The sequence below is a fragment of the Capricornis sumatraensis genome, chromosome 16 (genome assembly GCF_032405125.1).
Source record: "Capricornis sumatraensis isolate serow.1 chromosome 16, serow.2, whole genome shotgun sequence".
NCBI classification, from domain to species: Eukaryota; Metazoa; Chordata; class Mammalia; order Artiodactyla; family Bovidae; genus Capricornis; species Capricornis sumatraensis.
In genome coordinates this window covers 46,837,468-46,857,556 of record NC_091084.1, presented here as the reverse complement: position 1 = coordinate 46,857,556, position 20,089 = coordinate 46,837,468, and the positions used below count along the sequence as shown (strand labels likewise).

The window sequence follows — 20,089 nt, the reverse complement described above, 5'->3', positions numbered from 1 at the left end:
GGGCCAGAAAACAAAGAACACAGGCACCACTAGAAGATGAAAAGGGAAAGGATTTTCCCCTTGAGCCCTTTGAAGGAAGTATCTCTACTGATATCTTGACTTTAGCCCAGTGAAACTGATTTTATAACTCTGGCTTCTGGAACTGTAAGGGAGGGACTTCCCTGGTAGCAGAGTGGTTAAGAATCTGCCTTTCAACACAGGGCACACTGTTAAGATCCCACATGCCATGGGGCAAACCTGAGCACTGCGGCTAGAGAGGTCACGTGCTCAAGAGCCCACACGCCACAGTGATCGAGCCCACACATTGCAACCGCTGAGCCCACAGGCCTCAGTGAAGGCCCTGTGTGCTGCAGCTAAGACCCAATGTGGCCAAATGAATATTAAAAAAAAAGAACTGTAGGAGGATAAACTTGTGCCGCTTAAGGCCAGTAGATTTGTGGTAATTTGTTACAGTAGCAATGGGAAACTAATACACTGAATGAACTATGGTTTTGTCTCTTGTTATTCAGGTGCCAAGTTGTGTTCAACTCTGCAGCTTCACAGTACTGCAGCATTCCAGGCTTCCCTGTCACTCACCATCTCCCAAAGTTTGCCCAAGTTAATGTCCATTGAATCAGTGATGCCATCCAACCATCTCATCCTCTGTCCCCCTCTTCTCCTTCTGTCTTCAATCTTTCCCAGCATTAGGGTCTTTTCCAATGAGTCAGCTGGCCAAAGCTTCAGCTTCAGTCCTTCCAAAGAGTATTCAGGGTTGATTTAAGATTAACTGGTTTGATCTCCTTGCTTTCCAAGCACTCTGAAGAGTCTTCTCCAGCACCACAGTTCAAAAGCATCAACTCTTCAGCGCTCTGCCTTCTTAATTGTGCAGCTCTCATCTTTGTACATGAGCACCGGAAAGACCATAGCCTTGACTATATGGACCTCTGTCAACAAGTCTCTTAGGACTTGTTCATTTATACTTAGATTTACTTAAAAATATATTTCCTGTAATTTGGATAAGAGAAGGAAGGGGGTGGCAACTCGCTTCTGATCCTGATGTTCTCCTTGCTCTAATTACGGGTATGTTTTTTTTAATCTTAGCAGCCTCCTGCTGCCTGGCCAAAACTTCAACTTGTTGTCTCTGCCAGGCCACGTGAGCAGCTCACCCATCCACCACTTCTTCTGCACCCTGGCTCTCTCCTGTCCTCTGTGCATTGTCCAAGTGTCGTCCTGAACAAAGGACCTTGGCAGGCAAATTTAGTTGATTAGGGTGAACTTTATAAGAGAACACAGATGGAGAACTCAAGCACTCAACCATGACCTAGGCAGAATACTACTTGAATTGGAGTTTTGTTGGTTTTCCTCTTGAAGGATTTTAAACTAAAGTATGTTGATGCTGGGCTTCCCTGGTGGAGCTGTGGTAAAGAATCCACCTGCCAAGCGGGAGGCCTGGGTTCGATCACTGGGTGGGGCAGATCACCTGGCAAAGGAAATGGCAACCCACTCCAGTATTCTTGCCTGGGAAATCCCATGGACAGAGGAGTCTGGTGGGCTGTAGTCCATGGAGTCACCAAAGAGTTGGATATGACTGAACAACCAAATAGCAACAATATTTATGCTACCTGATCAGAATTCAACACTGAGCCCTGCAAATGGACATAAAGCAATGGTAATGCTTTGCTTTCTGGAATGTTTCAACCTGGACTTGTAGAACAGAAATGTGGCATGAAAAACTTGGCCAGCTCCTGGCAATTTGGGGCTGACACAGGCCTGATGGGATAAGACTTTATAAAGGCAAAAGGCTTCAGACCATGGGAGTGACCAGAATTTGCCAAAAACACTATCTTTGGGAGGAATCAAAAGAATAGCTTGAGACAGTGTCATGAAATAGAAACAATCATGGACACAGGGCACAGATATGTGGTTGCCAAGTGGGAGGGGGTTGGGGGTAGGATGGAGTGGAAGGTTGGGGTTAGCAGATGTAAGCGTTTATACGTAAAATGGATAAACAACGAGGTCTTACTATATAGCACAGAAATCTGTATTCAATATCCTATGGTAAACCATAATTGGAAAAGAATATAAAAAAGAATGTGTGCATAAAACCAAATCACTTTGCTATATAGCAAAGATTAGCACAACATCGTATATCAACTATATACTTCAGTTAAAATATATATATATAGAGAGAGAGAAAATAAAAACATTTCAAAAAAGGAGACTAGTTTGAGGAGTCCTTTTCTTGTTGTCCCTCCTGCACCCAGAAGAATCCTCCCTGAGCAGCTTTGTGGGCAGAACTTCACGAATGATGCTAGTCGAGTTCCCCCCAATGTTTATAGCAGTTGTTTCAACTCTTCCCAAACAGCATCTGTTGTGGTGGGGCTGGGGTAGAGCCTCCAGAAGGTAGTGTGTAATTGTGAGTTCACAGCTTGGGCTGTGGAGACAATAGGGAGTAACTAGAACAGCAAATGAAGCTTCCAGGGGTGGAGTTTCACCTACACAGACAGGTGTGGCTGCCTGCCCAGGCTGGGAGCCTCAGACCTATATTAGGAGAAAGGCTGGTCTCCAGCAAGGGAAAAGGGGAAAATGTCCCAAAGAAAGATATGGAAGAAGGCATTCCCGTCTCCTAGTTGAATACAATCAGCAATTTCTGGGGTTTTTTTTTTTTCTTTTCTTTTTTTGAAAACAATAACAAGTGAAGATGGAATAAACCAGGCTAAAGCTTCCATTCTGAGAATCATGATAGCACATTCTTTCTCATGGAACTGTAGGGTTTACAAAGCACTTCCCAGAGTGGAAGATATCCCTCTGAAATTATTGTGGTCCTTTTATGACCACTTTAGTTTGGAATAAAGAACCTCCAAGAGATTCCATGTCTTGTGTAAGGTCACAAAGCTAAGACACAAGGCCATGTTCCTGAATGTAGGTCTTTTCTCTATACCACGGCAACCCATGATACAGTCAATGCATAAAAAGCATTTTGTTCGTGAGCCATACAAACTTAAACTCAATTACTGACTTCAAATTTAAAGAAACCTTCCCTTTTTCAGCTGCCAAACTGAAGCCCAGAAATGTCAAATGATGCTTTAGGAGAAAGGACTATAATTGGGTCATTAGTACTGAGATTTCAATCTTTCAGAGCCTGCAGTTTGATTAAGTGTAAGTTTATTCCATTGCGGAAGAGAACTCAGATGGTACAGAAGTGTAGAAAGGCATCTTTTTTCTCTGCCTTCCCTCCTGTTACCGTGTGTCACCTGCCATGTTCCCATCTAAGTTCTCTTCCCCTCTGATCTGCTAAGGAACATTACCCCAGCAATTCTTCCATCTTTTCCTTTCAGTATCAGTTCTTTCTCTCTGCTTGACAATTCCTGGCAGAGTACATGTGTTCTGAAATTTTTCTCATGTTAAAAAAATTGGTGGTCCAGTGGTTGAGAATCTACCTGCCAATGCAGGGGACACACCTCTAGAGCCCTCAAGCTACAATTACTGTGTTCACATGCTGCAATTGCTGAAGCCCTTGCCTAGAGCCCGGGCTCAGCAACAAGAGAAGCCATGCAATGAGAACCCTGTGCACCTCAATAGAGAGTAGCTCCCACTCTCTGAAACTAGAGAAAACCCATAGGCATCAATGAAGACCCAACATAGCCAAAAATAAGTAAATCAATTTTTTAAAAAGTGATAAAACCTTCTCTTGACTTCCATACCTACATTGAGATGCTATTCCATTTCTGAGTTTCCAGTTACAATAAAATTTCTTGAAGGAGTTACCTGTACAGGTCATCTTCAAATCTGTCTATCCAATTCTCTCTTGAGTCTACTCCAAAAAAGCTTTCACTCTTGCCACCATTGTTGAGATTTCAATATGCCAGTGGTCCAAAACCTAATGATCAGTTCTCCATCAATTCCTTCTCATTTCTACCCCCTGTAAATTGAAGTGCTCCAGAACTCAAATCTCAGCTTCCTTGGCGATCTTGTCCTTTGACAGTTTAAATATCAACAATATGCTTATTCTACATACACAGCCTGGATCTTTTCCCCTGAACTCCATGTTCATATATTCAGCTGTCCACTTGATATTTCCTCTTGAATGGCAATAGGCAATTCAGACTTAACGTGATCAGATATAAAGTCACAATTCTCCCCCAGAATCCTGTGCCTTATAGCCATCTAAGGAAGTCATCTCAGGAGGAGAATACCCGAGAACAAAATAGTCATATGTAAATAGTTTAGATGCTTTCTTTGCCATGTTGGTTAGTGTACATTGTTCAAAACATCTCGTTTCAGGAAATGGCAGCATTGTACTTCCAGTTGCTCCGGCCAAAACCACTGGGGTCATTTTTTACTTCTCCGTTTATACCTTAATTCTATTTCTCTGGAAGTCGTGTTGGCTCTTAGTTCAATGTCTGTCTACTTCTCACCATGTCCACTGCTTCTACTCAGATGTCAGTTTTTTACCCTGGTTATTGCAATAGTCTCCCAACTGATTTCCTTGCTTTGTCCCTTGCTTTGTCCCATGCCTTCTCCCAGTGGTCTAGTTTCAACATAGGAGCAAGAGTGAACTTGTTTAAATGGGTTGAGGCCCTGCTTCTCCACTCGATGTCTTTTCACTTGGAGTAAAACTATAAAACCCAATCTCTTTTCACTTGGAGGAAAACCCAGTGTCTTTCCGCTAGCCCATAAGGTCCCACACAAGCTGCCTTCCCTCCAGCGTCTCTGATCTCCCTGGGTTCATGCCTCTCCTGGCTACTGACCTTCTGGTGGGTTTCGGTATGTCTCAGACATGCTCCCACCTCGGGTCTTTAGCACTTGCCATCCTCGGTGGCTAGAATGCTTTAGTCTCCAGATATCTACCTAGCCTTCACCCTTACCACCTTCAGATCTTTTCTCAGATGTGTCCTTATCAGTTTTCCCTGGACCATAGGTTTTTTTTAAATTGCAAACATCCTTCTATTTTGCATTCACTATCGCTCATCCCTGATTTATTTCACTCTATCATTTATTACCAACTGCTATATAGTTTTTACTTCTTTATTATCTGCCTCCCCATCTCCACTAGACTTCTGTCCATTTTGCTCACTGAAGTATCCCTTGTGACTAGATACCTGATGCAGATAGAGCCACTTACAAATGTTTGTTGATTAAATGAAGAGAGAAATCTAAGAAGAGCCTAAAGAGCACCCGTATCCCATCAAAAAGAAAAGCCCTACTAGCCCCTTGCAATACATCATGTTAGAGTTCTTATTCTGGATATTTAAATTATGAGCTGGGCAGGAATTAGTGGCATAAAAGCAAGTCAGCCTCCTCCACCCCTTAAGTTAGGGAAAAAAAGACCAAAACTTTTTCAAGATGTGAAAAGATATATAAAATACTCCAGAGTATATTAAAGTTATTGATAAACAGCAGTGGTTCAAAATACTTATTTTTGAGAAAACATGATTTCAGCCACATTGTCATGTTCATAATCTTGTTTCAAGTCAATCTGATTTCATTCAAAACAATTTGGAACCACAGTCTTGTTGGAATGGGTTTTCAGGATGCAAACACCTGAGAACAATACAGTCGTGTAACAGTAGTTCAAATCTTCCCTGTTCCACATTTGTTAATGTATATTGTTCAAAGCAAATATTATTCGAAGAAAACTAGAATGCCTACTATGTGAGTTGATTGTCTACAGGGGCAAATTCATGTGGCCCTAGAACTCCCAAGGATGACCTGAATTGACACATAATGAGTGAGACTAGCTTGCCTGGAAAATCCCATGGATAGAGGAACCTGGTAGGCTGCAGTCCATGGGGTCGCTAGGAGTTGGACACAACTGAGCAAATTCACTTTCATGCACTGGAGAAGGAAATGGCAACCCAGTCCAGTGTTCTTGCCTGGAGAATCCCAGGGACAGGGGAGCCTGGTGGGCTGCCATCTGTGGGGTCGCACAGAGTTGGACACAACTGAAGCGATTTAGCAGCAGTAGCAGCAGCTTTCTGTAACAGGTGGCACTTTGTTAACCATCATTGAATGTCTGCTATATGCAGGCACTGGGCTACTCTCATTACAATCCAGGACATTGTTTATACATAGATGATTGTGGGTATTAGGGAATACCTGAATCTGATCACATTGTTTAGGGTGCAGTATACTGTGAGTAGCACCTATGGTTAAGAAATATATGCTCTGAGTCATCGCATTACAGTCTATCCTGAAGACAGACTGTTAACATGAGACGGGTATTCACGGGGCCTGAGAGAAGGGAAGTCAGAGAGCAGGGCTCAGCCCCGGTGTTTACTACCCTGCCTGGCATCAGAGCGTTCTGCTTCCTGGAAGGGTGACAGGGCTGCCCCTGAGGGTGATGGCTGGTCTCTGTTGTCCTTCAAAAAAGTTTGGCAGCAGAAGTTGGGAAGAGTGGGTGTACATATCCCATATCACATATTCCATTCACTAGAAGTGAACTGCCCCAGCCCTGCATTAAAACACCCACCTTTGTGTTTATATATCCTTCCGCTGATCCTGGGACTCGTTTCCACGAGCCTCCTCACAGAAAATCTTGACACAGTTGAGTTTCCGGTCTGACAGGGCTGAGGACCTGGACTCATTGGACACCTCCAGGACTTCATTTGAGGAGCCAGACATCCTCCCTGAAACAGAAACATTTCTTTCATTGGGTTTTAAATCAAGCTTCAACAAGCATTAAAGCTTATTTCTTGCTTCTTTCTTCTTACTTTTTGATCTTATGCCCAGAATCTTATGTGTAACATAGAAATTAACCCCAATAATTATGGTGTATGGAGTATCTATAGGACACAGTTAATTTTCTTATGTAGGAATGGGTTTCAGCTTGAGTCCAAGTGGTTTCAGATTCTTCCAGGGATGTTTGAACAGGGATGGGATGGAATTAGCAGACGTCTATTTGCTTAGGGCTGAAGAGATTCCTGAGAAAGAATTTATAGTGAGGGAGAATGATCCAGGTATAAAAACTCTGAGGAGATGACAAAGACTTAATCATTTTAAGGGGTCAATTCTGAGAACATCATGGTGTCCAGTTAAAAAAATGTAGTAAAATACACAACATAAAACTTACCATCTTAACCATTTCAAGTGTGTAGTTCAGTGGTATTAAATACATTATTATTGTGCAACCAATAACACCATCCTTCTCCATAACTTTTTTTTCATCTTGCAAAACTGAAACTATATAATTTTTAAACAATGACTCCCCATCCCTCCCTCCCTGCTCCCAGCTCCAGTAAGCTGACCCAGGGATAGAACCTGCATCTCTTGCACCTCCTGCATTGGAAGGTGGATTCTTTTACCACTGCGCCACCTGGGAAACCTCAAATATTAACATACAAATTTTACATATGTTAATAATAAGTGGTGAGAACTGAGGAGGAATAATGAATGCATGATTTATTGACTATATTCTACCTGTCCAAATAGGATGAAATAGATCTTTTGAAGCCATAGAGTTGCCTGCCCTACTCTATGCTGCAATCAGTAGTGATCTAATTCTGGAAGCAAGGAGAAAGGAAACTGAACCCTGAAAATATAAAAGGAAGATCCTTTTCTTTATTTCCTTTCTGGAGTGGGATGCTTCTGAAAATCCAAAATAAGCGCTTTTATAAAGGACTATTCCATTCTCAAAAGAAGTTCCTTAAAACTGTCTACAGAGGGTCCCTGAGCATCCTGGAGATTCTAACCTCCCATTGTTCCAGCAGCTCCACTAGAGGCCCCCTTACCAAGCCACCAGGTGACAACTAGAATCTTTCCCACAGGCTGCTAACTCCCCAGTCTCCCATGAGCATTGTGAGAGAGGAGAGAGATGATGGGTGGCGAGCGTATCAGCAGGAATCCATGCCTCCCGAGAAGGGAAGCCACAGCGCTGTCCACAGCATCCATGGACAGAGGGACGCACAAACACCTGGCGGCTTCAGAGGCAAGGATGACGATGCTGAGCTGCAGTAACTTGTTGGCTTTCTCTCCACCTTGAAGGCAAGAAATCTCTTTGTTAAGGTCAATTAATGTCTAGAAAAAAAAATGGCAGAATATATTTTTAAGGGGATATTTGGGCATTTTATTTGTAAAGACAAAGGGAAAGAGGATTCTACTGTGTGAATTAAAAGGTGTGTGATGTTTCTTGGCAAGCTGTCAAAGAAAATTATATTACCCGAAACATTTATAAGAAGTGATGGCTGTGAGAATAAGAAAGAGGGCTGACTACATGATTTTAATACAGTGCCTTCAAAGACTAAGGCTGAGAAATAAGTGGCTATCAGGATCATGCTAGTGTTTTAGTCTACATCCATGAATCCTGAAGCCAGGAGCATCCGCAGCCCAGAGACTAGCCACTGTGCTTGGAGACCATTCTTCAGAGAGGGAAGTCTATCTCTCTGTGGCTTCTTGGTCAGCTCCTGTTTATTCTCCTTCTTGAGCCATCACACCACGGAATCTTGACTTACTGAGATTACCCACAAGCTGCCAATGGCCAAATCAAAAGACCTCTTTCCCCATTCTTACAGGACTAGATTTTGTCCAGCATTTTACATTATTGGCCATCCTTCTTTTTGAAAACTAAGCTCTCTCCCTAGCTTCCATGCTCTGTCCTGCTTCTCCCCCTCCCCTTCTGCTCACTCCTTCAGCCTCTCCTCAGCTTCTCCTCTCTCCCTTTGCTCCTTTTCTTCTGAAAATGGCCTTTTCCAAGGCTGCGACCCTCACCCTCACCCATACCTGCCACCTCTCGAATCACATCACCCGTGGCTGTTTTCACAGTCCCTGTACATCTGTAGCCGGACATCCCACAAGTATCAACCTTAACTCACCTGTACCCCTCACAGCCTCCCCACATCTGCTTCTGCTATATTTCTTTTTTGGGCCAAGAGTACATGCAGAGGCAGTATAGTATAGTGGTTAGGAGCACCAAGTTCTGATTTCAGACAGTCCTGGCTTGGAATCCCTATTAGGCCACTTACTGGAGCAAAGAAATTGATCACTGAGCTTCAGTTTCTTCATATGTAAAATTAGGGTTAAGAATAGTACCAGTTTCTCAGGTTTACTGAGAGGATTCTATGCACATAAAGGGTTTGGCCCAGAGTAAGGAATAAATGTCAACTATTATATGAACAGGGATCAGCTGTGGGCTGGGAAGGGCGGCACGGCACCAGAGCAGCGTGGAATTAGCCCCAAAGCGGGGCTGTGCAAGGATGGCTGGGCTTAAGTTGAGTCTAGTGCAGGCTCTGTCTCTGCAGTTGTCTGACTCTGTCACCTCAGCTTTATGAGCCTCAGTTTCTTTTCGTGAACACAGGGTAAGGGTCCTCACCTGTCCACACGTCAGGGGCAGTGTGAGAGACGCTGAGAGCAGGTGTGCAAGTCAGAAGACTGTGAAGGGCTGTGGTGATGGAAGGTTCCCGGGAAGCTCGTGTGAGGCCGATTGCAGACGTGGATGGGGCCCCCATCCTGTGGCTGTGCCCCACGCTGGAGGCAGCTACCCGTCGCCTCTCACAGGCACTCGGGCTGGAAGAAGGTGGTGATGCAAGTGAAGCGAGGCTACCGGCTGCGGTGGTGCCAAGTTGTAGTCCGCAGGGGTGCTGCAGGAGGCAGAGTAGCTTGCGAGGTAGGTGACGGACCTTTTCTAATAAGACAGAAGGAGGGTTAAATAAGCCCATGGAAGAAGGGAGGCTCATGGAGCCTGAGTGCTTGAACTCCCCCTGAAGGGGAAACAGCATGAAGTGAGGGTAGCTGGTCACCATGTGGGATGCTGTCAGACTGCCCCTTGTAAGTGCCCGCACGGCTCTAGGCAGACAAGGGCTCCAGGGAGGGATCCCTAAATGACTAGCTTGTTCTGCAGTCTTGCGGGGCGGGAAACAAGGGAAAGTGGCCTGTGGGCAGTAGAGGGTTCCCAGGAGAGGAGGAGGCCTCGACTGTGAAGCTAGACACAACCGACAAACCTGGAACTGGCTCTTAAATCCTGTTTCTCTTTTTGTAAAGAGAAGGGACACTCCGTCCAAATCCGGTACTCTGGGCCAGAAACATCTATGAACGAGCAACCTCTGGTCAATGCTGGGAGAAGCCCAAGGTCTGTGGGGCTGCGGCAGTCACGGTGATGCTGGTGGCCAGGCAGGCTGGAGAGAAGGGAGGCGCCGAGGTCTCTTACCTGATGGGAGCCGTTGGCCACGTCACGGATGCTTGCTTTCACCACCCAGGTAACTAGAAAGTGAGAAGAAAAGAAATCACAGATACAGTGCTTGCTTTGGCAGCATATATACTAAAACTGGAACGAAACAGAGAAGATCAGCACTGCTTCTGTGCAAGGCTGACACACAAATGTGTGAAGCGTTCCATATCTTTGTGTAAAATAGATGACCAGTGCAAGTTGGATACATGAAGCAGGGCACCCAAAGCCAGAGGGATAGGGTGGAGAGGGAGGTGGGAGGGGGTTCAGAATGGGGGGGCACAAGTATACCCGTGGCTGACTCATGCTGATGTAAGGCAAACACCATCACAATATTGTAAAGTAATTATCCTTCAATTAAAATAATAATAAAAAATCACAGATATGGCCTCATTAAGAAAATATGGGGTGAGGGGACTTCCCTGGTGGTTCAGTGGCTCAGAAACCATGCTCCCAATGCAGGGGGCCCGGGTTACTCCCTGGTCAAGGAACTAGATCTCATGTGCCACAACTGAGTTCATGTGCCACAATTAAGACCCAGCACAGCAAAATAAATATATACCTATTAAGAAAATCTGAGGTTAGGAGGTGGCTCTCCAGGGAGCCCTAGAATCGGAGGGAAAGCAAGGCTACCATCTTGACCACTGCAATAAAGGCAGCAGCCAGTCCTTCCAGAAGCCCAGCGAGGCTCTAGAGGCTGCTCTCTTTTCTAAGTATATAGATCATCCTAGGGCTCAGGAACATGAAGCAGTCTGTTTGACATCACCTGATGAGTTAAGAGCTCTAACAGGAGCATAATCAAGACTTGCAGCTTCATTCTGACGGTTATAGCTATGCATGTTCATCATCTGCAGGAAATAACTCAGAGCCACGGTCTCAAGGCCCTGGTTAGCCTGCCTGTCTGGGTTAGCTGAAGAGACTCAAGAGGGTGCAGCCAGAGGAAATAGGTTCATTACCAAACTAACAGTTTTCTGAAATAAAAATAAAATTTCTATAAAATGACAAGATACTAGGCTAGTGTAATTTTTTAAAAAAGATTTTGAAAATATCCAAAATTGGGAAAGTAGAAAATATCACAAGGTATTATGGGGAAATATTTTGTATAACACAGAGCAATTAGTAGGAAAATATGAGTGTTATGGCTGTTATTAGGAGCTGATAAATGATCAAAATTGAGTGAAGGTGAAAATTTTAAACCTAAAAACTAGCAATCAGGAAAGAAACAGAAAGTTATTGTTAACATCTTCAAGGAGTAGATGGCTAGTATATTTAATCACGTGACATCATTATTTATTATTCTCCCCAGTTGTAAGTTTATGCAAAGCATAGAGCTAGAAGGAAAGCTCTAACAGAAAGTTGCTAAAAGAATAGATCTTAAAAGTTTTCATCACAAGGAAAAATAATTGTAACTATGCGGGGTGGTAGAAATTGACTACACTTACTGCAGAGATCATTTTGCAGAAATACAAATATCAAACCATTATATTGTACACCTGAAACTAATATGTTACATGTCAATTATAACTCAGTTAAATTAAAGGAGTGTTCTCCAGTTCTTTTCACGAAGAATGGTGATACCAAAGTCTGACAAAGGCAGATAATAGAAAACCATAGCCAGTGGTTCTCAAAACTTTTGCTCTCAAGTCACCTTTACACTTTGAAAAATATCACTGAAAATTCTAAAGAGCTTTTGTTTATGGAAGTAATATTTAGCAATAGTTAACACACTAGAAATTAAAGCAGAAATTGTTTAGATTATGCATTTTTAAGATAACCACAGTAGAACTATTCAGTTCAGTTCAGTCGCTCAGTCGTGTCCGATTCTTTGTGACCCCATGAATCGCAGCACGCCAGGCCTCCCTGTCCATCACCATCTCCCGGAGTTCACTCAGACTCATGTCCATCGAGTCCGTGATGCCATCCAGCCATCTCATCCTCTGTCATCCCCTTCTCCTCCTGCCCCCAATCTCTCCCAGCATCAGAGTCTTTTCCAATGAGTCAACTCTTTGCATGAGGTGGCCAAAGTACTGGAGTTTCAGCTTTAGCATCATTCCTTCCAAAGAAATCCCAGGGTTGATCTCCTTCAGAATGGACTGGTTGGATCTCCTTGCAGTCCAAGGGACCCTCAAGAGTCTTCTCCAACACCACAGTTCAAAAGCATCAATTCTTCGGCTCTCAGCCTTCTTCACAGTCCAACTCTCACATCCATACATGACCACAGGAAAAACCATAGCCTTGACTAGGCGGACCTTAGTCGGCAAAGTAATGTCTCTGCTCTTGAATATGCTATCTAGGTTGGTCATAACTTTTCTTCCAAGGAGTAAGCATCTTTTAATTTCACAGCTGCAATCACCATCTGCAGTGATTTGGGAGCCCAAAAATATAAAGTCTGACACTGTTTCCACTGTTTCCCCATCTATTTCCCATGAAGTGATGGGACCAGATGCCATGATCTTCATTTTCTGAATGTTGAGCTTTAAGCCAACTTTTTCCCTCTCCTCTTTCACTTTCATCAAGAGGCTTTTTAGCTCCTCTTCACTTTCTGCCATAAGGGTGGTGTCGTCTGCATATCTGAGGTTATTGATATTTCTCCCAGCAATCTTGATTCCAGCTTGTGTTTCTTCCAGTCCAGCGTTTCTCATGATGTACTCTGCATAGAAGTTAAATAAGCAGGGTGACAATATACAGCCTTGACGGACTCCTTTTCTTATTTGGAACCAGTCTGTTGTTCCATGTCCAGTTCTGACTGTTGCTTCCTGACCTGCATATAGGTTTCTCAAGAGGCAGGTCAGGTGGTCTGGTATTCCCATCTCTTTCAGAATTTTCCACAGTTGATTGTGATCCACACAGTCAAAGGCTTTGGCATAGTCAATAAAGCAGAAATAGATGTTTTTCTGGAACTCTCTTGCTTTTTCCATGACCCAGAGGATGTTGGCAATTTGATTTCTGGTTCCTCTGCCTTTTCTAAAACCAGCTTGAACATCAGGGAGTTCATGGTTCACGTATTGCTGAAGTCTGGCTTGGAGAACTATTAGGTATTAACAAAATGTATTCAAATAACCAAATCTTCTAAAATAAAAAAAAATTACATTAAACTGGCATTGTTTCCCATTTCTTCAAAACTGTTTAATGTCTGGCTAAACAGAAGATAGATGGAACTTCCCGTCTGCTTTTTACATGCAGTCTGTTGAGATATCACACATTATATAGTCTCTGGAAAACTCTATGATACATTCCTGAGAGAGTGGGAGTGAAAGAGGATAATATGTGTTAGTATTACTATGAAAGTGTTAGTCCCTCAGTCATGTCTGATTATTTGTGCAGCCACGGACTGTAGCCTGCCAGGCTTCTCTGTCCATGGAATTCTCCAGGCAAAATACTGGAGTGGGTAGCCATCCCCTTCTCCAGGGAATCTTCCCAGCCCAGGGATTGAACACAGGTCTCCTGCACTGCAGGCAGGTTATTTACCATCTGAGCCCCCAGGGAATGCTGGGAAACATTGAGGGCTGGAGAAGAAGGTGACAGAGGATGAGATGGTTGGATGGCATTACCCACTCAATGGACATAAGTTTGAGCAAACTCCAGGAGATAGTGAATTACAGGGAAGCCTGGCATGCTGCAGTTCATAGGGTGGCAAAGAGTTGGACACAACTTAGCAACTGAACAGCAATTACTATGAAAATCATTTTGACCTTGCAGACCCCCTAAAAGGATCTTGGAGATCCCCATCGGTCTCCAGACCACATTTTGAGAACCTCCACTGTAAGTCAATTTCAATGACGAATGTTGATGCAAAAATCTGAATGAAACATTAGTAACAGAGCCCAGCAGTACATTGAAAGATGAATGTATCATGTCCAAGTGGGATTCAGAACTGTAGGAACATTAAGTCTGCCAGGCTTCTCTGTCCATGGGATTCTCCAGGCAAGAATACTGGAGTGGATTGCCATTTCATTCTCCAGGAGAACGTCCCAATCCAGGGATCAAACCTAAGTCTCCTGCTTTGCAGGCCAGCTCTTTACCATCAGAGCCACAAGGGAAGCCCTTAGGAAATCTATTAACATAGATTTAATGTACTCATAAGTCAAAGGAGAGAATCAGGCATTACATTAGATGCTAAAAATATTTCACAAAATTCAATATTCATTTCTGACTTAAAGATCTTAGGAAGAGAGATATAATAAAATATATCTCTGTCCAACAACCAGCCTCCTGTTTAATTAAAATATACTAGAAGCATATTTTAGTGTGAAATAGTGTGAAGGGGCAGAAATTTCCCAAGCACTTGGGAACTCAAGTTCTGCTGGGGAAGCAGATTGCCTGTGATGGTGGTAAATGGGGAAGCAGCAGAAGACCCTAGTGGATGACAGAGATGGTAGCTGAAAAATTAATGATCAATCAAGTTAAACCACCAGCTTCCACCATGCTCCATTCTCCAGGTGTACTTACGTATTGGTGAAGCAGCGAGCAAGGGTGCTGGTCTTCCCAGCAACGCTTGGTGGCAATCTGCACACTGACCTGCTATGGCCAAGAACTGACCATGGCCTCCTGCCTCCCACAGTCTGGCTGGGAAGGGACCTGGAAAGGGGGAGAGAGAGTGGCGCTGCAAAGCCCACCTGGAAGGGGGCCAACGAGATACAACTTAGCTACCCATGAAACCTCCTCACCATCAAGTCCAGGTCTGAGCAACTCTAATGATACCTGGAAATAATGAGAAATGCTTATTGAATTCTAGAAATTATATATATATATATATATATATATACAAACACACACACACATATATATAACATATATAACTAGAAATGATGTTTTACCCAAGAATAAAATATCAAGCTCACTCTTGACTTTTTTTTTTGGTACCACGTATCAAGTCTCCAAACACTTTAGATCCTATATTCACAATATATCTTGAATCCATCTTTTGTCTTTGGGCTTGGATCTTCAGCATTGCTTACCTGGACTACTCTCCCTGGGGTTAATCTTTCCCTGTCCTTTCACTCCCAAATGAACCATCGAAGAGGGCTTGCTTTGATTACATCACTCCCCTGACTACAACCATCCAAGGGTTCTGCACAGTGTATGGAATAAAGTTGACATCCTATTTTTCTTTGTCAAACAGCCCTAGTGAAACAGCAGTGTCCTAATCACCTCAGAAGTTATTACTTGTACTTTCTGGTATTCAGGATTTTCTTGTATTGTGGTTTTTGGTGCACATTTCCCCATTTGTTGTCAACTTTATGGCATCCCACTCCAATACTCTTGCCTGGAAAATCCCATAGATGGAGGAGCTGGGTAGGCTACAGTCCATGGGGTCGCAAAGAGTCAGACACGACTCAGCAACTTCACTTTCTTTCACTTTGTCAACTTTATTAAAGTAACATCTATACAGAAATATACTCAAATAATAAAACACTTTAAATGAATTTCTAAGAAGTACAACTGGAACCCAGATCAAGATTTAGACTATTAGAATCTCTAAAGATACTTCAGGAGTACAGTCCAGTCACTATGCCTCCAAAGCATAACTGCTATCCTGACATCTAACACTATCTATTAGTTTTGAATGCTTTTAGTTTTACATAAGTCTACTGTATTCCGTGGCGTAGGAAATGGCAACCCACTCCACTGTGCTTGCTGGAAAATTCCATGGACAGAGGAGCCTGGTGGACTACAGTCCATGGGGTTGCAAAGAGTAGGATATGAGTGAGCACATACGCACTCTCTCTCTGTACATGTAACTTTCATTATTAGGATATAAATCCCTTTAAGATATCTAGGTTAGTACCTATGTAGTTCTTTGTACCCATCTCCCCCACGCCCTGGGCTCTGGTACAGAGATTCATCCAAAGAGGACACCAAATCAGGGCACCGTATCAAGACAACCTGACAGGGTGTCAACAGTTGAGGAATATATACAGGAGTTCATGCATTATTCTTCCATCTGTTGTGTAGATCTGAAAATTTTCAAAATAAAAGTGAAAGACAAAATAGCTTATTGGATGACTTATGCAATCCAGTTTGGGTGTGCTATTTAAAACAGGACACATGTAAACTCTTTATCTTATCCTCTGTAAGTTTTTGTGTATTTGTATAAGGGAAGAAACCCCGCAAAGTAGGTGGGAGTTCAGTGAGAGGGAACCAGGAAAGCCTCCCTTACTGGAGCTATTTGTGGATTATTTACTTTCAGTCATCAAATATTTATTTGGCATTTCCTGTGTCCTGGGCATTGTGATAGGCACTGGGAATAAACTGATGAATAAAATCTAGCCGAGAGTAGTAATGAGACTCCTTGGCAGATAACCGGTGTAGTTCAGGCTAAGACTTTGTTGACTATATCTCCCCCTGGTGGCCAAGAGCAGGAACCACTGCAGACACATCGCAAAGAGGATCCACCCGGGGTTTCTATGACTCATGCCGTCCAAGAAGCCAAAAAAAAACCCCCAGAAAATTCAGACTGCTTCTATACTTCCTCATTAAAAGGAATACTCACCCAGCACACTCTGTTTTTCTGTGCTCCATGTGTCAGATAATTTATAAAATTTAAGAGATTTTAAAAATCAGGTGATTTTTCTTTTGACGAAATATCAAAATGGCAATCTGAAAGTTCCCTTACCCTCAGCCTCTACTGCCCCCTCATCACGTTTCCCACAGGAAGTTGGATGTCACACGTGGATGTCAGTGATGTTACAGAGGAAACAAGGAAAAGAGAAAGCCCAGCTTCTCAGTGCTTGCCTGCATACAGACATAGCAGTTCACTCACTCTCTTTGCAGCGGATGGATCTTGTAAGTCAGATCAGATCTGGTAAACTATTTACCCAACCCTACTGCATGAATCACTTGAACTGGGAATTTGATTCTGTGACTGAAAGTATTTCAGTGCTGCTTTGAGCAAAGGGACAGTGACCTCATCCCATCCAGCTCTATGTGATGACTTTTTTGATATGGCAACTTGGCCAGGCTACAGCCTCCAGTTATTCAATAAAACATGAGTCTAGATGTTGCTATGAAGGGATTTTGCAGATGTAATTAAAGTCCCTAATCAGTTGACTTTAGGTGAGGAAGACAGTCTTGGATTGTCTGAGTGGGCCTGACATCATTAGTTGGAAAGGCCTTAACACAGAAGGCTTCCCAGAAGAGAAAAGAAGAGAGCTTGTGGAGAATGGCCTCAGCCCACATCTGTGAAATTCCAGAGTCCTGTGATCTTCCCTTCCTGCCTGCCTGCCTTATAAATAGACTTGCTTAGTCAGCCCCCAAATCCTGTAAGCCAGTTCCTGGCGACTTAGCTTGCTAGATCTACCATAACAAAATATCACAGACAGGGTGACTTAGACAAAAGTTTATTGCATCACAGTTCTGGAGCTTAGAGGTCTGAGATGAAGGTGCTGGGAAGGTTGAGTCCTTCTGAGGATGAAGATGATGATGATGGACAGCCTGCTCCAGGCCTCTCCTCTAGCTTCTGGTATTTTGCTGGCCATCTTCAGCATCCTTTGGTTCATAACAGACCCACCACTCCAGTCTCTGCCTTCATGTCCATGTGGTTTTCTCTGTATGCGCATGTCTCTCTCTCCAAATTTTCCCTTTCATAAGGACATCCATGGATTAGGGCCCATACTAATGATATCATTTTAACTTGATTGCCTCTGTAAATACACTGTCTCCAAATAAGGTCACAAAACGTGTCCTTAGATACTGGACATGAGAATTCCAATAGTGTCTTTTGAGGGTTCTTGGTTGAACCCTGGGCTAATACACTGCATGTGCTTCTCATGGTCACGTTCTCCAAAACAGCTTACCAGAATCACTGGATTCTTCAGGTGGTACATTTCATGCCTCCAGAAACACGGATTCATTCTCTAATCCAGAGATGTTAAAATCTGGGTATAAGCATAATACAATTGCTCAGATCATGCAAACAAGGTCAGCGTTTAGGATTTATCAGAAAATTATTATTGTTAGGATTCTGGGGCATCCTGTCAGTTGGATTTTATGGGTATTTGAACTGGAAAGTGGAGTGTTTTAACTATAACCTGGGTTTGCCATAAGCAGCTCTTTATCACTTGAAAAGAATGAACATCTTGAGAAGCCAGTAACTAGCTTTCTAGGATTTTGACAGAGTGCTCATGGGTGAGAGAGCTTGGAAGGAAGCTGAATCTTCTGGTGTCCAGGGACCAGGGGCTGGTGACAATGCTTCATGTCTCTGAGCCTCCCTCGTGTGTCACACACCCTGGCTCCTGGCCAACCATATCTTGTCTGATTCAGTCCTTACTACATTCTTACCGTGCATTTATTACTCTCCCATAATAAGACTGAGGACGATGAATCTTAGAGGACTCTTAGGTCACACATCTAGTTAGGAAAGGCCAACATGCAGACATACAGCTGATCTTCATTCTTTGTGGATTCCGAACTTTCAAATTCACCTACTTGCTAACATTGATTTGTTAATTCAAAGCCAGTCCTCCTGGTATTTTCACAGTCATTCATGGACATGTGCAGAGCATGAAAATTTTGAGTTACTTGAAGCACGTGTCCTGGCTGAGGTCTCAGCCACACTCTTGTCTTGTTTCAGCTCTCACACTGTAAACAAGTGTCCTTTCATGGGTCTGCTAGCACCACTTTCTGTTTTGTCTTGCTTTTTGTATTTTCGTACTTTTATTTTTTCATTTTCAGGCATGCTGTTTTTTATCACCTTAATTATTTTCTTTTTAAAAATGTTTTAGTTCTTTTTAAGTGAACTTTTATTGCATTATAGTTGCTTTACAATGTTGTACTCGTTTCTGCTGTACAGCAAAGTGAATCAGCTATCTATATCTATAATACATATACATACACATATATGTGAGAGTTGGACTATGAAGAAAGCTGAGCACCGAAGAATTGATGCTTTTGAACTGTGGTGTTGGAGAAGACTCTTGAGAGTCTCTTGGACAGCAAGGAGATCCAACCAGACCATCCTAAAGGAGATCAGTCCTGAATATGCATTGGAAGGACTGATGTTGAAGGTGAAATTCCAATACTTTGGCCACCTGATGTGAAGAGCTGACTCATTGGAAAAGACCCTGATGCTGGGAAAGATTGAAGTCAGGAGGAGAAAGGGATGACAGAGGATGAGATGGCTGGATGGCATCACCGACTCAATGGACATGAGTTTGAGTATAAACTCCAGGAGTTGGTGATGGACAAGGAGGCCTGGCGTGCTGCAGTTCATGGGGTCACAAAGAGTCAGACACGACTGAGCGACTGAACTGAACTGAACACATATATATTTCTTCTTTTTTGGATTTCCTTTCCGTTTAGGTCATCACAGAACATTGAGTAGAGTTCCCTGTGCTACACAGTAGGCTCTCAACTAGTTATCTAGTTTATACATAGTATCAGTGGTGTGTATATGTCAATCCCAATCTCCCAATTCATCCCACCCAATCCCCCTTTCCCTCTTGGTATTCATACATTTGTTTTCTCCGTCTATGTCGCTATTTCTGCACTGCAAATAAGATTATCTGTACCATTCTCTAGAGTCCCCTTTTATGCATTAATATATGATATTTGTTTTTCTCTTTCTGACTTGCTTCACTCTGTGATAGTCGCTAGTATGTGTCTCTGCATTTTTGTGCTTTTTTGGGTGGTTGAAATGGCCCAAAACATAGTGTTCCAGTGCCATCTAGAGTTGCTAAGTGCAAAAAGGCTGGGTCGTGCCTTGCAGAGAAAATACATGTGACAGATAAGCTTTGTTCAGGCACAAGTTACATTGGTATTGGCTGTGAGTGAGTTCAGTGTTAATGAATCAGCAATGTATATTAAATAAGGTGACCTGAAACAGAAATACAAATAAAACCAGAGGCTGATAAGAACCTACCTTCTCCGCATTACCCCAGGAGCAGTGGTTCAGGGTTCACAGATTCAGTGAATAAAGAGTTGACTGTACCCATGCCGAGCTCTAAAGGTTGC

The 20,089-nt window shown here is 43.1% G+C and overlaps 1 protein-coding gene and 1 non-coding gene across 2 annotated transcripts in view; one reads left to right on the top strand and one right to left on the bottom strand.

Annotated features, from left to right (window-relative positions):
* Positions 1-20,070, bottom strand: part of CYB5R2 (cytochrome b5 reductase 2) — a 33,751-nt gene extending 13,681 nt beyond the window's left edge. The window contains exons 1-3 of the mRNA XM_068987988.1: positions 20,067-20,070; positions 10,121-10,173; positions 9,518-9,598 (exon numbers count right to left, since the gene is read on the bottom strand). Of these exons, the coding sequence (XP_068844089.1) occupies positions 9,518-9,598; positions 10,121-10,173; positions 20,067-20,070 (138 nt within the window). The remainder of the gene's footprint in view (positions 1-9,517; positions 9,599-10,120; positions 10,174-20,066) is intronic.
* Positions 10,208-10,314, top strand: LOC138093330 (U6 spliceosomal RNA). Its single transcript, XR_011146063.1, has one exon. It is a non-coding gene; the product is annotated as a U6 spliceosomal RNA (small nuclear RNA).
* Positions 20,071-20,089: the final 19 nt, after the last annotated feature.